The sequence below is a fragment of the Elephas maximus genome, chromosome 21 (assembly GCF_024166365.1).
Source record: "Elephas maximus indicus isolate mEleMax1 chromosome 21, mEleMax1 primary haplotype, whole genome shotgun sequence".
NCBI classification, from domain to species: Eukaryota; Metazoa; Chordata; class Mammalia; order Proboscidea; family Elephantidae; genus Elephas; species Elephas maximus.
The window spans coordinates 5,562,649-5,576,557 of NC_064839.1; the positions used below are offsets into that span (position 1 = coordinate 5,562,649).

Genomic DNA, 13,909 nt, shown 5'->3' on the forward strand with positions numbered 1-13,909 from the left:
GTTCTGTTGTACATGGGGTTGCTATGAGTTGGAACTGGCTGGACAGCACCTAACAACTATGTACTAGGTCCTGTGCTAAATATCCTGCACAATGTTTATAGGTTGGAAAGCATGGGAAACAAGTAACAGAATTGGAGATGTTTTCCTCCTCGAAAATAATTATATTGTATAAATACATTTTTTAGTGGCTCTGAAACATTTCTTCACTGGAAGAATTATTTTCAAAGGATTCATACTATAAAAAGTTTGGGTCATTGCTTAGGTAAGACCATCATCACTAAACACACACACATCCCAAACTCATCATCCAGCAGTACAATGAAGCAACAGGAATTTTAATGACCATGTATCACTTCTTATGGGTCCCTGGGTGACACAAAGGTTGGATTATCAGTCAAAAGGTTGGTGGTTCTAACCCACACAGAGGCACCCTGAAGACAGGCCTGGTGATGTGCTTCCAAAAGGTCACAGCCTTGAAAACCCAGTGGGGCAGTTCCACTCTGCACATGTGGAGTTGCCATTAGTTAGAACTGACTAGATGGCAAAAAACATATCACTTTTTATTGGGAATCTTAGGATATACCACATGAAATTTTTTTTTAAGGAAAAGTAAAAACATTATAAATTGAGATGAAACAAATTTAATCAAAATGTGCTCCATTATGTTCAATTATCTTGTGCCAACGCTATGTTATATATCCCTCTCTTAAAAACTCTTCATCTTTTGAGACTATAAACTGCTCAAATGCTTCAACTACAGCTTCTTGATCTGCTAATCTTCTATTACATATGAAGAGTTCCAGGTGTTTGAGAAGGTGGTAATCCACTGGGGAGATGTCAGGTGAGTAAGGTGGTTTCAACAGAATCTCATAACCTCACTCCTGATTTTCGAGGGGTGGCTTGAGAAGTGTGGTCACACAGTGTCGCGTGGCAGAACTGGCCCATCTCTGCTGGCCAGTCTTTGCTGGTTTGATCTGTTTTTCATGCATATGATCAATTTCCTGACAGTATGCGTTTGCACTATTTGACCCTCCTTGTTGCAGAAAAGAATAATGGATTATGCCTTTTGCAAACCACCATAACCTTTTTGGGATGCAATGGTTGTTTTGGACAATGTCTTGGAGACTGCTCTGCAACTAACCATTGCCCAGGTAGGTTGTTATTGTCAAACAGTATCATTTGTCATCACAAATAATGATGCGTTGCAAGAAAGGCTCATTTTTGTTGCAGGTTAGCAGGGCTGAGCACACCTCTAGACATTGAAATTTCTGATTTTCATGTGGAGCCCATTTGTACAACTTTTTCACTTTTCTGAGGGCACTCAAATGGTGGGAAACAGTCATAGGAGACACTCCAAGTCTGCTGCAAGACTTCAAACTATAATTGGGGGTTTGCTTTCCATAATTCTTTCCATTGGTCTTCGTTTATGACAGATTTTGGTTTTCCTCGAGGCTTACTGAAGGCTCTTGTCTCCACAGTGAAATTTCTGAAACCACCACTATATCGTTCACTGGTTAGCAACACCCTCCAAATGCCACATTCATGTTTTTCTTGGCCTCAGCTGCATTATGTCCTAATTTGAACTCATATAAAAATAGTCGTCATGACTGTTTAACAGTCAACATTATTGACAGGCAAAAAAAAAAATCAATGCTTACAAGACCCACCTAGAAAATGAAGTCAAATAATTTATGACAGCTAGCCTAGTAATACAAAATGGTGTAGCCTAATAGCCAATTACCCTAAAATGTCTTATCAGGACTCAAAAACGATTCATCTTGGATCTGACATTTCTTATGATACAACCAATACCCGGTCTTAAACAATCTCAGTGACTGTGAGAACTAGGAACAAATCTTGGATTCCCAATAATGTGTATCATACATAGAGTCCGTAAAATATGTTACAGCTCAGATAAAATGTAACACTACTAGCTCCTTTTATGCAGCTGTAAAAGTAGTAAATGAAAGTTAAGTCATACTAGGTACTGGCCTTTTAACAGGGCAACTGAGAACACTGCGGTGAAATTTCCAACTCTCCATCCACAACCCTCCTGTTCAGGCCGGCAGGGGTACCTCTCAGACAATGGCTCACACTGAAAGCTCCCCCTTGCTGCAGCTGTCACTTTGTCACTGCATCTTCACAGTCCTGTTGCTGCAAACCTTGTTTTTAAGGTCTCACATGTATTCAAAGCATATCTGCTAGTAAGCAAACACACAAGAACAGGACTATCTAGTATTTTAAAGAACACTTTGTAAGACAAAGTTTCAAATAAAAAGCTATTTATTAGAAAATAAGTATCTCTCAATTCCTGTTCCATATTAAATTAAATCAAGGAGTGATGCTAAAAAGCAATAATTAATCAGTTCATCCTGTATAAAAAACCAAAACCAAACTCACTGCCATCGAGTCAATTCCAACTCCTAATGACCCTGTAAGACAGAGTAGGGCTGCCCTATGGGATTTCCCAGGCTGTAGGTCTTTACAGGCTGCCACATCTTTCTCCCACGGAGCAGCTGGTGGGCTCCAGCTGCTGGTCGTCTGGTTAGCGGCCATGCGCTTTAACCACTGAGCAACCAAGGCTCCTCATTTTGTATAGATGATGATAAGCTCACTAGCATAATCTAGTATAGTGAAATACAAATTCAACTCATTCACTTCTTCACAAAAGGTAAACAGTCAGTACACTTCATACCAAGAAACGGTTTTATAAAGCTTGTCTTCATCTTTCAGTTCAAGATTCAGCTGATATAAAATGATACTGACTTAAAAAAGCATCCAACCAATACTTTGGATTTTTTTTTTCTTTTTTCTTCGAAAAATTCAAGGAAAACATGATTGTTCGGAAGCTTCTTCCCTTTCAACGCTCATGAATTAGTTAAAGGCCACTTGAGATTCCTTGAGCTTCCTTGCTTCCACTCTTTGTGCTTCCAGTGATTAAAATATGCTGGAAACATAATTGATCAGAGAGGGCTGGGAATGCCACACAGATCCTAGATCTTAAAAGATAAGGTTCTTGAGAGGTTTTTGAAGTTTTTATGAAATTGCTATTAATGTACAGAACACTGGTACTTTCAGAAACACACAGTCAATGGAAACCCTTCAGTATTCTTAGCATTGAACACTTAAGAGCAAAACAGGTCTCCCCTTTGATGGTTCAAGAACTCAGTCTTTTCTCAATAGTTTCTTGGTAAGTGATAAACCTTCTCAGGTTCATTTTCACATTGTCGAGAACACACAGCTGCTCTTGACTGTACTTACTTCTCCCTTCTTTTCGTATCTGCCGAAAGAGCAAAACGTGAGATTTGGTATATATTATTAATCCATTTAAATAAAGGAAGTGTTAATTTAGGGTACACTTGACCATCTTCTGAGCAAGACAGCTGCCAGGATCTGGTGAAAGATTTTCATTTCTAAGGTAAATGGAACAAAGTACATGAGCCATAAAGAAAAATTAAAAGTATGTACCTTTAAAATATCTACAAAAATGATTAAACTGTATACTTTAAAAAGGTGAATTTTACGGTACATTAATTATATCTCAATAAAAAAATTATAACTTCAAACTGAACAGTTACCAGCAAACAGACTACAATATAGCTTGAACTCAGTCTCACTGCCACAAAAACAGAACAGTGGATATCTGCACAATTCTATTAATGGCATCCAGTTTCAGTACATACTCTCCTCTAGTCTACAGCAGTGGTTTTAAAACTTCAGTGTACAACGATATCATCTGGAACGCTTGTTAAAAAACAAACTGGTGGGTTTCTGAGGTCGGCCTGAGAATCAGCATTTCTAACGGTTACCGGGTGATGCTGCTGCTGCAGGTCCAGGGTTCGCTGAAAAACCACTGGTCTAGAGAAGTTAAGTCAGTAAAATGCCCTGAATTGTGTTTAAATGCGTTCTGGGTTAAAACATATGCTGAACAATAGCTTCTCCAGGTTAGTAAAGTACACGTGCTTTGGGAATTGTGCTCTTTTAGAGAACTATCTGTATGAGATCAAATTGACAATAGTTAATTTGAAAGGCTGGATGGGAAGCTCAGGCGGCAGTAAGTTTAAAATGTCAGTGGTGGAAAACTTGTAAAAGGATAGAAGAATGGTGACACAACTGGAAGAGTGTAACCAAGGTCACTGAATTATACACGTAGGAAGTGCTGAAATGGTGAATCTTCGGCTGCGTATACTTTCACCAAAATAAAATTTTAAAAAGAAAAAAACATACTGCACAGCCTTTATTGCAACTGTTCCTTCACTGCATACATTTTATACATATAAAATTTTATTCATTGTATATGCACTTTATACATTTTATAAAAAACTCCAAGCTTGAACAAAGCATGATTAAGTTGGTTTGGTTGACCTTTTTCTTTAAGGATTAAGTCATCTCCTGGTGAAACGTAGCTCGACAGACAGTTCCACTATTACTAAAATTTTAAATGTAACATGCTAAAACATGAAAATGTTAAAAGAAAACCAATAATTACGTTCTTAAACCAACACGGATTTTAGACGTAAGGAAGACAAAGAACGTGCACTACCTATGTGGCTACTTTTCTTCTGAAAAAGAAGCCTATTTTTTAAAAATGCCTTAAACTTTTTTCAAAAAGCTCAAGTTTCTAGAAATATAATTGTATTCACCTAAAAACTCATGCATATTGAATTCTGTGTTAGGAGCTTGCCAGACAAAAGAAATACATTAACTGGTCATGTGCAAGTTCAAGCTGAAACTGAAGAAAATTAGAGCAAGTCCACGAGAGCCAAAATATGACCTTGAGTGTATTCCACTTGAATTTAGAGATCATCTTAAGAATACACTTGACATGTTGAACACTAATGACCGAAGATCAGGCAAGTTGTGGAATGACATCAAGGACATCATACATGAAGGAAGAGGTCATTGAAAATACAGGAAAGAAAGCAAAGACCAAGATGAATGTCAAAGGAGGCTCTGAAACTTGCTCTGGAACACCGAGCAGCTAAACCAAAAGGAGGAAATGACGAAGCAAAAGAAATGAACAGAAGATTTCAAAGGGCGGCTGGAGAAGAGGAAGTATTATAATAACATGCGCAGAGAGCCAGAGATAGAAAACCAAAAGGGAAGAACACGCTTGGCGTTTCTCAAGCTGAAAGAACTGAAGAAAAAATTCAAGCCTCCAGTTGCAACACTGAGAACTCCATGGGGAAAATATTAAGCTACGCAGGAAGCAACAAAAGAAGATGGAAGGAATACATGGAGTCATTATACCAAAAGAATTAGATGATGTTCAACCATTTCAAGAGGTAGCACATGACCAGGAACCGATGGTACTGAAGGAAGAAGTCCAAGCTGCATTGAAGGCACTGGCAAAAAACAAAGCTCCAGGAATTGATGGAATATCAATTGAGATGTTTCAACAAATGGATACAGCACTGGAAGTGCTCACTCATCTATGCCAAGAAATTTGGAAGACAGCTACTTGGCCAACCAACTGGAAGAGATCCATATTTATGCCTATTCTCAAGAAAGGTGATCCAACTGAATGCAGCAATTATCAAACAATATCATTAATACCATATGTGAGCAAAATTTTGCTGAAGATCATTCAAAAGTGGCTGCAGCAATGTATCGACAGGTAACTGCCAGAAATTCAGGCCAGATACAGAAGAGGATGTGGAACCAGGGATATCATTGCTGATGTCAGATGGATCTTGGCTAAAAGCAGAGAATACCACAAGGATGTTTACCTGTGTTTTACTGACCATGCAAGGCATTCAACTGTGTGGAACACAACAAATTAAGGACATTTAGAACAATGGGAATTCCAGTACACTTAATTGTGCTCATGAGGAACCTGTACACAGATCAAGAGGCAGTTGTTCAGACAGAACAAGGGGATACTGAGTGGTTTAAAAAGTCAGGAAAAGGTGTGTGTCATGGTTGTATCCTTTCACCATATTTATTCTACCTGTATGCTGAGCAAATAAATAATCCAAGAAGCTGGACTATGAAGAAGAACAGGGCACCAGGATTGGAGGAAGACTCATTAACAACCTGTGTTATGCAGATGACACAGCCTTGCTTGCTTAAAGTGAAGAGGACTTGAAGCACTTACTAATGAAGATCAAAGACCACAGCCTTCAGTATGAATTACACCTCAACATAAAGAAAACAAAAATCCTCACAAATGGACCAATAAGCCACATCATGATAAATGGAGAGAAGCCTGACTTTGTCAAGGATTTCATTTTACTTGGATCCACAATCAACACCCATAGAAGCAGCAGTCAAGAAATGAGACGACGTATTGCATTGGGTAAATCTGCTGCAAAGGGCCTCTTTAAAGTGTTGAAAAACAAAGATGTCACCTTGAAGACTAAGGTGCACCTGACCCAAGCAACAGTATTTTCAATCGCATTGTATGCATATGAAAGCTGGACAATGAGTAAGGGAGAAGGAAGAAGAACTGATGCCTTTGAATTGTGGTGCTGGCGAAGGATATTGAATATACCATCGACTGTCAAAAAAAAGCACAAATCTCTTGGAAGAAATATAACCAGAATGCTCCTTAGAAGCAAGGATGGTGAGGCTGTGTCTTACATGCTTTGGACATGTTGTCAGGAAGGATCAGCCCCTGGAGAAGGACATGATGCTTGGTAAAGTACAGGGTCAGCGGAAAAGAGGAAGACCCCCAATGAGATGGACTGACACGGCGGCTGCCACAACGGGCTCAAGCATAACGACTGTGAGGATGGCGCAGGACCGGGCATTCTGTGGTACACAATTCTGTGGTACACACGGTTGCATGAGTTGGAAGCGACTTGATGGCACCTAGCAACAACAACAATGAAGGAAGGTGCATACTCTAATTCAGAGCGGTCTGGAGTTGTCTTGTTTTCAGGGCAACAAAAGGAATTATCCCTGACAATGAAATTGGCCTATAATGTATTACATGAAAAAAATTTTTTTATCATACTTGTAGTGAAATGAGCTGTTTTATGTGGCCTTTTGCTTTCATTCTTTGGGAAAAAAGAAAAAAGTTTGAGAGATTTTTTCCTCTAAACTGTGAGGAGTTATCTCTGCCCTAGTTTTCTACTCCAGAGGGTCTGTTACTTTTGCTAGGTTGTTTGACATTTCCTGGGTAAGCTGTGAACAACCTGGTTTTGATACTTTTTGTCTGGTTCTGGGCTACAGCCTGCCCTGTGATTGCTATGTAACTTGCAGGGATTGGTCAATAGACTATGCAAATGAGGTGAGTTGTAGCATACTATGCAAATGAAGCACCTGTGGTCTACTGAGAGGGGACGGGTCAGTTCAGTTTGTGCCCGTGGTGGAGCATCACACCTTGAGATTGGCAACGGGTTTGTATATTTAAGCAGACAGGCCCGCAGACGTTTTTCCAGATAGAAAAGAAGGAGGAAAAAAAGCAGCAGGAAGAAGAAGAGAGGGAGGTGGCGAGAAACCTCCTGAAAGAGCTGTAACACAGGTCAAGAAAGGGCTGTAGCACTGAGGGTGGCAAAAGACCCAGAAGGAGCCCATCAGCAGTTGGTGGTGACAGATGGCTGGGCCAAGAGGACCTGCTTCTGAGGGGGCCGAGAGGAGCCTGTCCTCAGGGGGGCCGAGAGGAGCCTGTCCTCAGGGGGGCCGAGAGGTGCCTGTCCTCAGGGGGGCCGAGAGGTGCCTGTCCTCAGGGGGGCCGAGAGGTGCCTGTCCTCAGGGGGGCCGAGAGGTGCCTGTCCTCAGGGGGGCCGAGAGGAGCCTGTCCTCAGAGGGGCCGAGAGGAGGCCTGTCCTCAGGGGGGCCGAGAAGAGCCTGTCCTCAGGGGGGCCGAGAGGAGCCTGTCCTCAGGGGGGCCGAGAGGTGCCTGTCCTCAGGGGGGCCGAGAAGAGCCTATCCTCAGAGGGGCCGAGAGGAGGCCTGTCCTCAGGGGGGCCGAGAGGAGCCTGTCCTCAGGGGGGCCGAGAGGTGCCTGTCCTCAGGGGGGCCGAGAGGAGCCTGTCCTCAGGGGGGCCGAGAGGAGCCTGTCCTCAGGGGGGCCGAGAGGAGCCTGTCCTGCCAAGAGGAGCTGAACAGAGCTGTCCTGCACTGAAGAAGGGAGACTTACCCTCCGTGCTTCCTGATCCTGAGTTGCAGCCTGACGATCCTGATCCCAGGTTATACCCTGTTCCTTAATAAACCACTTAAGTGTAAGTACGGTCCCTGAGTTGTGTGTGACCATTGCGATGGATTACTGAACACAAAAGAGAAGGCGAGAGTGCCGTGGGAGGGACAGCTGATGTCAGAATTGATAAAAAGGTTGGAGAGTGGAGGTGTAACTGACCTTCACCTTATAGGGATCAGCTTTGGGCTGATCTTGATTTGCATTACCCTCCCTGAAGTCCGACAGGTTCGGATGTTACTACTGATACTAGTCCCATTTTACAGAATGTGAACGTGCTTTGTAAGCTACAGACCCTAGTAATTATATACATGAAGTACTGCTAACATTACCGAACTGTTAAAGGAAAGGAGAACTTGTCAGATACCATCCCGGCCTCAAGTTACAATGACTCAACAGGAACACTGACGGAGCTATAAGTCAGTCAACAAGGATTTTACACAGCGCTGGGGATGAGGTGCTATATAAATCCCTGAGATTTGCAGAGATTCATTACGCACAAGCCACTGAACTGCAGGATGGCAGCCACGTACACCCTCATTGCCACAGAATGTTAGACCTGCTTTTCTCAATAAAACGGCTACATACCTTCATTTTGAAGACTGGCTGGAATTCTTTCAGAGCAGATAACAATTTAATTTGAACCGAAGCTTTTTCAGCTTCTTTACCATCTGCAAAAACATCAAAGAGGGCATCCAGAGCTTCTCCTGCTACTACAAGGGAGCAATCTTTGGTGGCGACCTCAAGCAGAAAGCACCCAATGGTCTGGAGACAACAACACACGTCGTTACAGTCTGATATTCTAAGGTGAGTCTTCAAAGTTAGCACTTTAAATGATGTATGAAAGACTGTTTTGTAAATCATTAAATTCTCCCTTCTACCTCCCTCAGAAAGCTTTCCCCATGGTGTCAAAATGCATAGAAATCCCATCTATAAAAACAGCAAAAAAAAAAAAAAAAAAACTCTACTTTTAAAACTACATGAAAAATGCTCTAATTACAAAAAAATGAAAAAAAATTCAATACAATCTCATTTTGCTTGGAAAAATTTGAATATGGACTGGGTGGCAGACATCAATTATGAAATTACTGTTACGTAAGGTGCACTGGGGTTTAAGGTGTGATCAACGCAGTTATGTAAGAACTGTCCATTTTTAGAAATATATACTGAACCAATAGAGGCAAAATATCATATCTTTAATGGGCTTTAAAGTACCCAGCAAAGAATCTACATGAAGTATATATGGCGGAACATTAAAAAACTGTTAAATCTACTTGATGGGTACACAAAATTCACTGCAATTTCTCTCTACTTTTCTTCATGTTTGGGAAACTGAATAATGAAAACACTGCAAAAATCTTCTAATATTATGCCTGAGAAACACTTGCCGCTCCTCTAAAATGGACCTTGAAAATTATAGCCTTAAGGGGTGAAGATGAATTATATATAGATGAATTCATTTACGGATGTGTACACATTCATAGCCACCTAGCCAGATTCTCTTACCTACTTGTTTCTATCTATATATATATCCTACCCTTAGAATGATACAGAAGAAAGTGGTTAACACTGGCTGCCTCTCCTGGGTTAAGTGGGCGCCAGGGAATTTAAAGTAGAGATGAACCTTTTCACTACATATCCTTTTGCACGTTCCTAAATTTTTTCTATATGCATGTATCATTTAAAAAAAAAAGTTCTTAGATTTGGCCACCTCCATCAACAGATAATAGATAAACAAAATGCTATACATGCATACAACGGATATTACTCAGCCAGAGGGAGAAATAAAGTCCTGATACATGCCACATCATGGATGGACCTTGAAAACATCATGCTGGGTGAAATAAGACAGTCACAAAAGGACAAATGATCCCATTTATATAAAACAGGCAAACATACAGAAACCAAAATTTATTAGTGGTTACTGGGGAGGACGTGAGGGGGTGAGGGATGCGACTGCTCAGGCTGCACTGAGCTCTGTTAACAATGGTGGAATAATGCAGAACGGTGCGGTAATAATGGCTGCACAACATGAAGAATGTAAACGATGTCACTGAATTATACACGTAAAAATTGTTGAATTGGCAAATGTTTTCTTACGTATAGTAAGAAACAGTAAAAACAATTTTAAAAAATTAGGTCATAATCATAAAGTTCTTAGCAGGGTAAGAAGTACTTTACAAAATCAGTTTATAAACCATTAGTAGCCAACACTTCAATTATTATCAGCACAATGAAGGATAATTTTACTCTTTTGAGTTACCAGTGACACTGCACCTCTCAAAGTGCAGTTCCAAGCAACTGTGCTGAGACGAAATACTGAAAGCAGATGTGGGACTGAATGCCTTAGTTTAGTGGCATCACCAGGGCTGCTGCTTAAAATTTATAAGTGATATGGGAATAACTGTGGTGCTGTTTACATGCACTTTACCCCAGTGTGCAGAGAAACTAGTGGCTCCGTGGGAAAATATGCATACACTTTAAGCAACAGCAAAGGAAGAAGACATATTTAAAAATCCTGAATTTGGCCTTTCACTGAAGGCAAATTTACTTTGAAAAAGTATCTTTGAAGTAAGATTAAATGGCAAAATGTGACTTAACTTTTCAAGGACTATCTAATACATGTTGTTAGATCAAGCTGTAGGGTATATTCTAATAATACTGTACCTTCGTAAGCAACCTGTGGAAAAGATGTCTTTCCATGACGTCAGAGACTTTAAAAAAAATTCTACACCAACATTTACTCTTTCCCCATTTCTAATTATTTCACATTTTATGATTGGAAGCTAACTGTTTTACCTTAAGGGTTTCAAAAGTACCATCTTCTTTGGCTAGGACGCTGCCAGTGATTCCTAAGATACTAACGACATTTACTCTAACCCCGGTATTACTGTTATAAATGCCTGCTTTGCATAATGTCATCAGCTGATCAGGAGTCATGCACTGTTGAAAGAAAAGAAAGCATTTACAGTGTTAAACAATTCGAACAGCATGTGAAAACAGGATTGACAAAACTCTCTTCTTAGGCTGTAGCTTCTAATAGTGACAAACTCCTAGCAGATATTACACATTCTCATCGCTCCCAAGTACAACTCTAGCTGTGTCTTCCAAATGAAACTGAGGCCTGATCATGTCACTGCCACCATCTACTATATCGGAGCTGCAAGCCTACACAGGAACTTCAGTTCCTACTAGTTTCATTTGAAGACGACTTGCTTTCATTCCAGATGTACACAGACTAAAGAGAGTCTAATTTCTTGCTTTAATACTAATCATAAAAGAAGGTTTGGAGAAATGTAAATAGTATCATGTAGCTTTAATAAAAATTAGCTGACTCTATACAAGGTAACGGAGCCTTGGTGCTGTAGTGGCTAGGCTTTCAGCTTAACCAAAGCATCCAGCTGCTAACCAAAGGGTCGGCAGTTCGAATCCACCAGCTGCTCCTTGGAAACCCTATGGAACAGTTCTACTCTGTCCTATAGGGTCACTATGAGTCAGAATTGACTTGATGGCAAGGGGTATACAAGGTAAGGTCCCCAGGTTGCCCAAGTGGTTTGCAAATCTACCCCTTTGTTTCCTTTCCTTGTAAAGTATTAGAATGAGGGTATCCTTCTAACTCTAAAATTCCATCTCATGTCCAATACATAGTCAACCTGGGAAATTAAAAATTATTACCTTAATATATGAATGATGCCCGGAGGCAAGATGAGAAGGCAGAAAGGGACAGGAGTTGGTTGAATGGACACAGGAAATCCGGGGTGGAAAGGTGGAGTGTGGTGACATAGGGGCAATTAGGGTCACATAAAAATATGTGTATAAATTTTTGTATGAGAAACTAACTTGAGCTGTAAACTTTCACTTAAAGCACAATAAATATATATATATATATACACGAATCATTTCCCATTAAATGAGCATGAGCCTACAGTTAATTTCTTTAAATACCAGACTGACCCAGGAAGTCACTGCCTGCATACCATGGCAATTCATCAAAAATACCTTATAGAATATAGAACACATTCCTACTGGTCCTACAGTTAGGGTTTTCTGATCCTCTCAACAGCTACCTGGCAGGCCAAGCATTATCACCATTCCCACTTGATAGAAACTGAGCGTCAGAAGTCATGTCCACAAAAAAAATAATAAATTCTCAAATACATGAAGAAACAATTTTTTTTTTTTAAATAAAGAGGATCTACTAGCCCTGATGGCACAGTGGTTAAGCACTCAGCTGCTAATCTAAAGGTCAGTGGTTTGAACCCACCAGCTGCTCCTCGGAAAAAAAGATGTGGCAGTCTGCTTCTATAAAGATTTAGGGCCTCAGAAACCCTATGGGGCAGTTTGACCCTGTCCTATAAAGAGCTGCTAAACCCTGGTGGCGTAGTGGTTAAGTGCCACGGCTGCTAACCAAAAAAGGTCGGCAGTTCAAATCCGCCAGGCGCTCCTTGGAAACTCTATGGGGCAGTTCTACTCTGTCCTATAGGGTCGCTATGAGTCGGAATCAACTCAACGGCACTGGGTTTGGTTTTTTTGGTTTATAGGGCTGCTATGAGTCAGAGCTGACTCAGCAGCAACAGGTACAGGTGCTAGAAGCCAACAGCATACATTGTACTTAACAGAAAAACACCACAGGTGTTCCCATTAAACTGGAACAAGGTCAAGTTGGGGAAGCACTGTGTCTGAAGGTACCACCATGGAATGCATGGCTAAGGAGGGATGGAAGACAAGCCCACTGATGAAGAAGAGGTCCAAGAACTGAAAAGCCAGGGTACTGGAAGCTCATCTACGTGGATACCAAAGTCACCTAAAATTATGATTATGACTATTTAGGAGTGACAGGGAATTGCTGGCAGAAATCTTGAAGCGAAGAGGAATGTCCCAGGGGATGGCAGATTACTGTAACCAGGAGAAGAAATGGGTGGTACGACCTAATGACACATTAATCAAAACAGGAAGACTGTGGAAAGGAAGCGGAGAGAATGACTGAGAAAGTGGTTCTCATTTCAGCAGACATCAGAATCACCTGGTGAGCTTATTAGAATACAGATTGTTTGGTTTTTCACAAAAGTTTTTGCTTCGGTAGATCTAGGGTGAGGTCCTAGAATTTGCCCTTACATACACAGAAGAAAAAGACCACCAACCCAATAGAAAAATGGTTAAATGAAAGGGAAGTCACAGACACCAAAATGAAAAGGCATTTAAAACATGTGAAAAGCTGTTCAACCTCCTCTCAACAAGTATAGATTAAAATTGAGATACATCTTCTCACCTGTCAAACTGACAAAAATCCAACAGTTTGATACCACAATGTTAAGCCTATGGCAAAACAGGCGCTCACATACATTGCGGTCAGGATGCTACATGCTGCCACCCTACAGGGGGCAGCGCAGCAATGCCCAGCAAACTACAAACGCATCTGTTCTTTGGCCCACCAAGCTCACTTCTAGGAATCTATCCCAAAGACACAACGGAAAAATACAAAATAACATGTACAAAAACAGTTATTCATCACGGTTCTATTTGTTATAGCAAAAGACTGGCAACAACTCAAGTGTTCACCAGTACCAGGCAGACAGGTTGGATAAACCACGAAGTATCTACACTGTGGAGTATTACGTTATAAAAACAGAAACGAGAAAGATCTCTGTATACTACCATGACATAGCCGCTTAGGGGGAAAAGAGAGCAATGTGCAGAAATGCTGCTTTTATGAAAAGGGATGAAATACGAATACATATTTGCTTACATATTTAATAAAAGAACAATGAT

The 13,909-nt window shown here is 40.8% G+C and overlaps 1 protein-coding gene across 6 annotated transcripts in view; it reads right to left on the bottom strand.

Moving 5' to 3' along the window:
- Positions 1-625: 625 nt before the first annotated feature.
- Positions 626-13,909, bottom strand: part of HEATR3 (HEAT repeat containing 3) — a 44,269-nt gene continuing 30,985 nt past the window's right edge. For 5 of the 6 annotated variants that reach the window (XM_049863635.1, XM_049863636.1, XM_049863639.1 and 2 more), the window contains 3 exons: positions 10,940-11,083; positions 8,729-8,905; positions 626-3,280 (listed from right to left, as the gene is read on the bottom strand). In XM_049863635.1, coding sequence (XP_049719592.1) covers positions 3,158-3,280; positions 8,729-8,905; positions 10,940-11,083 — 444 coding nt within the window. In that variant the 3' untranslated portion in view covers positions 626-3,157. The remainder of the gene's footprint in view (positions 3,281-8,728; positions 8,906-10,939; positions 11,084-13,909) is intronic. The other variant, XM_049863637.1, reaches the window with a different exon arrangement.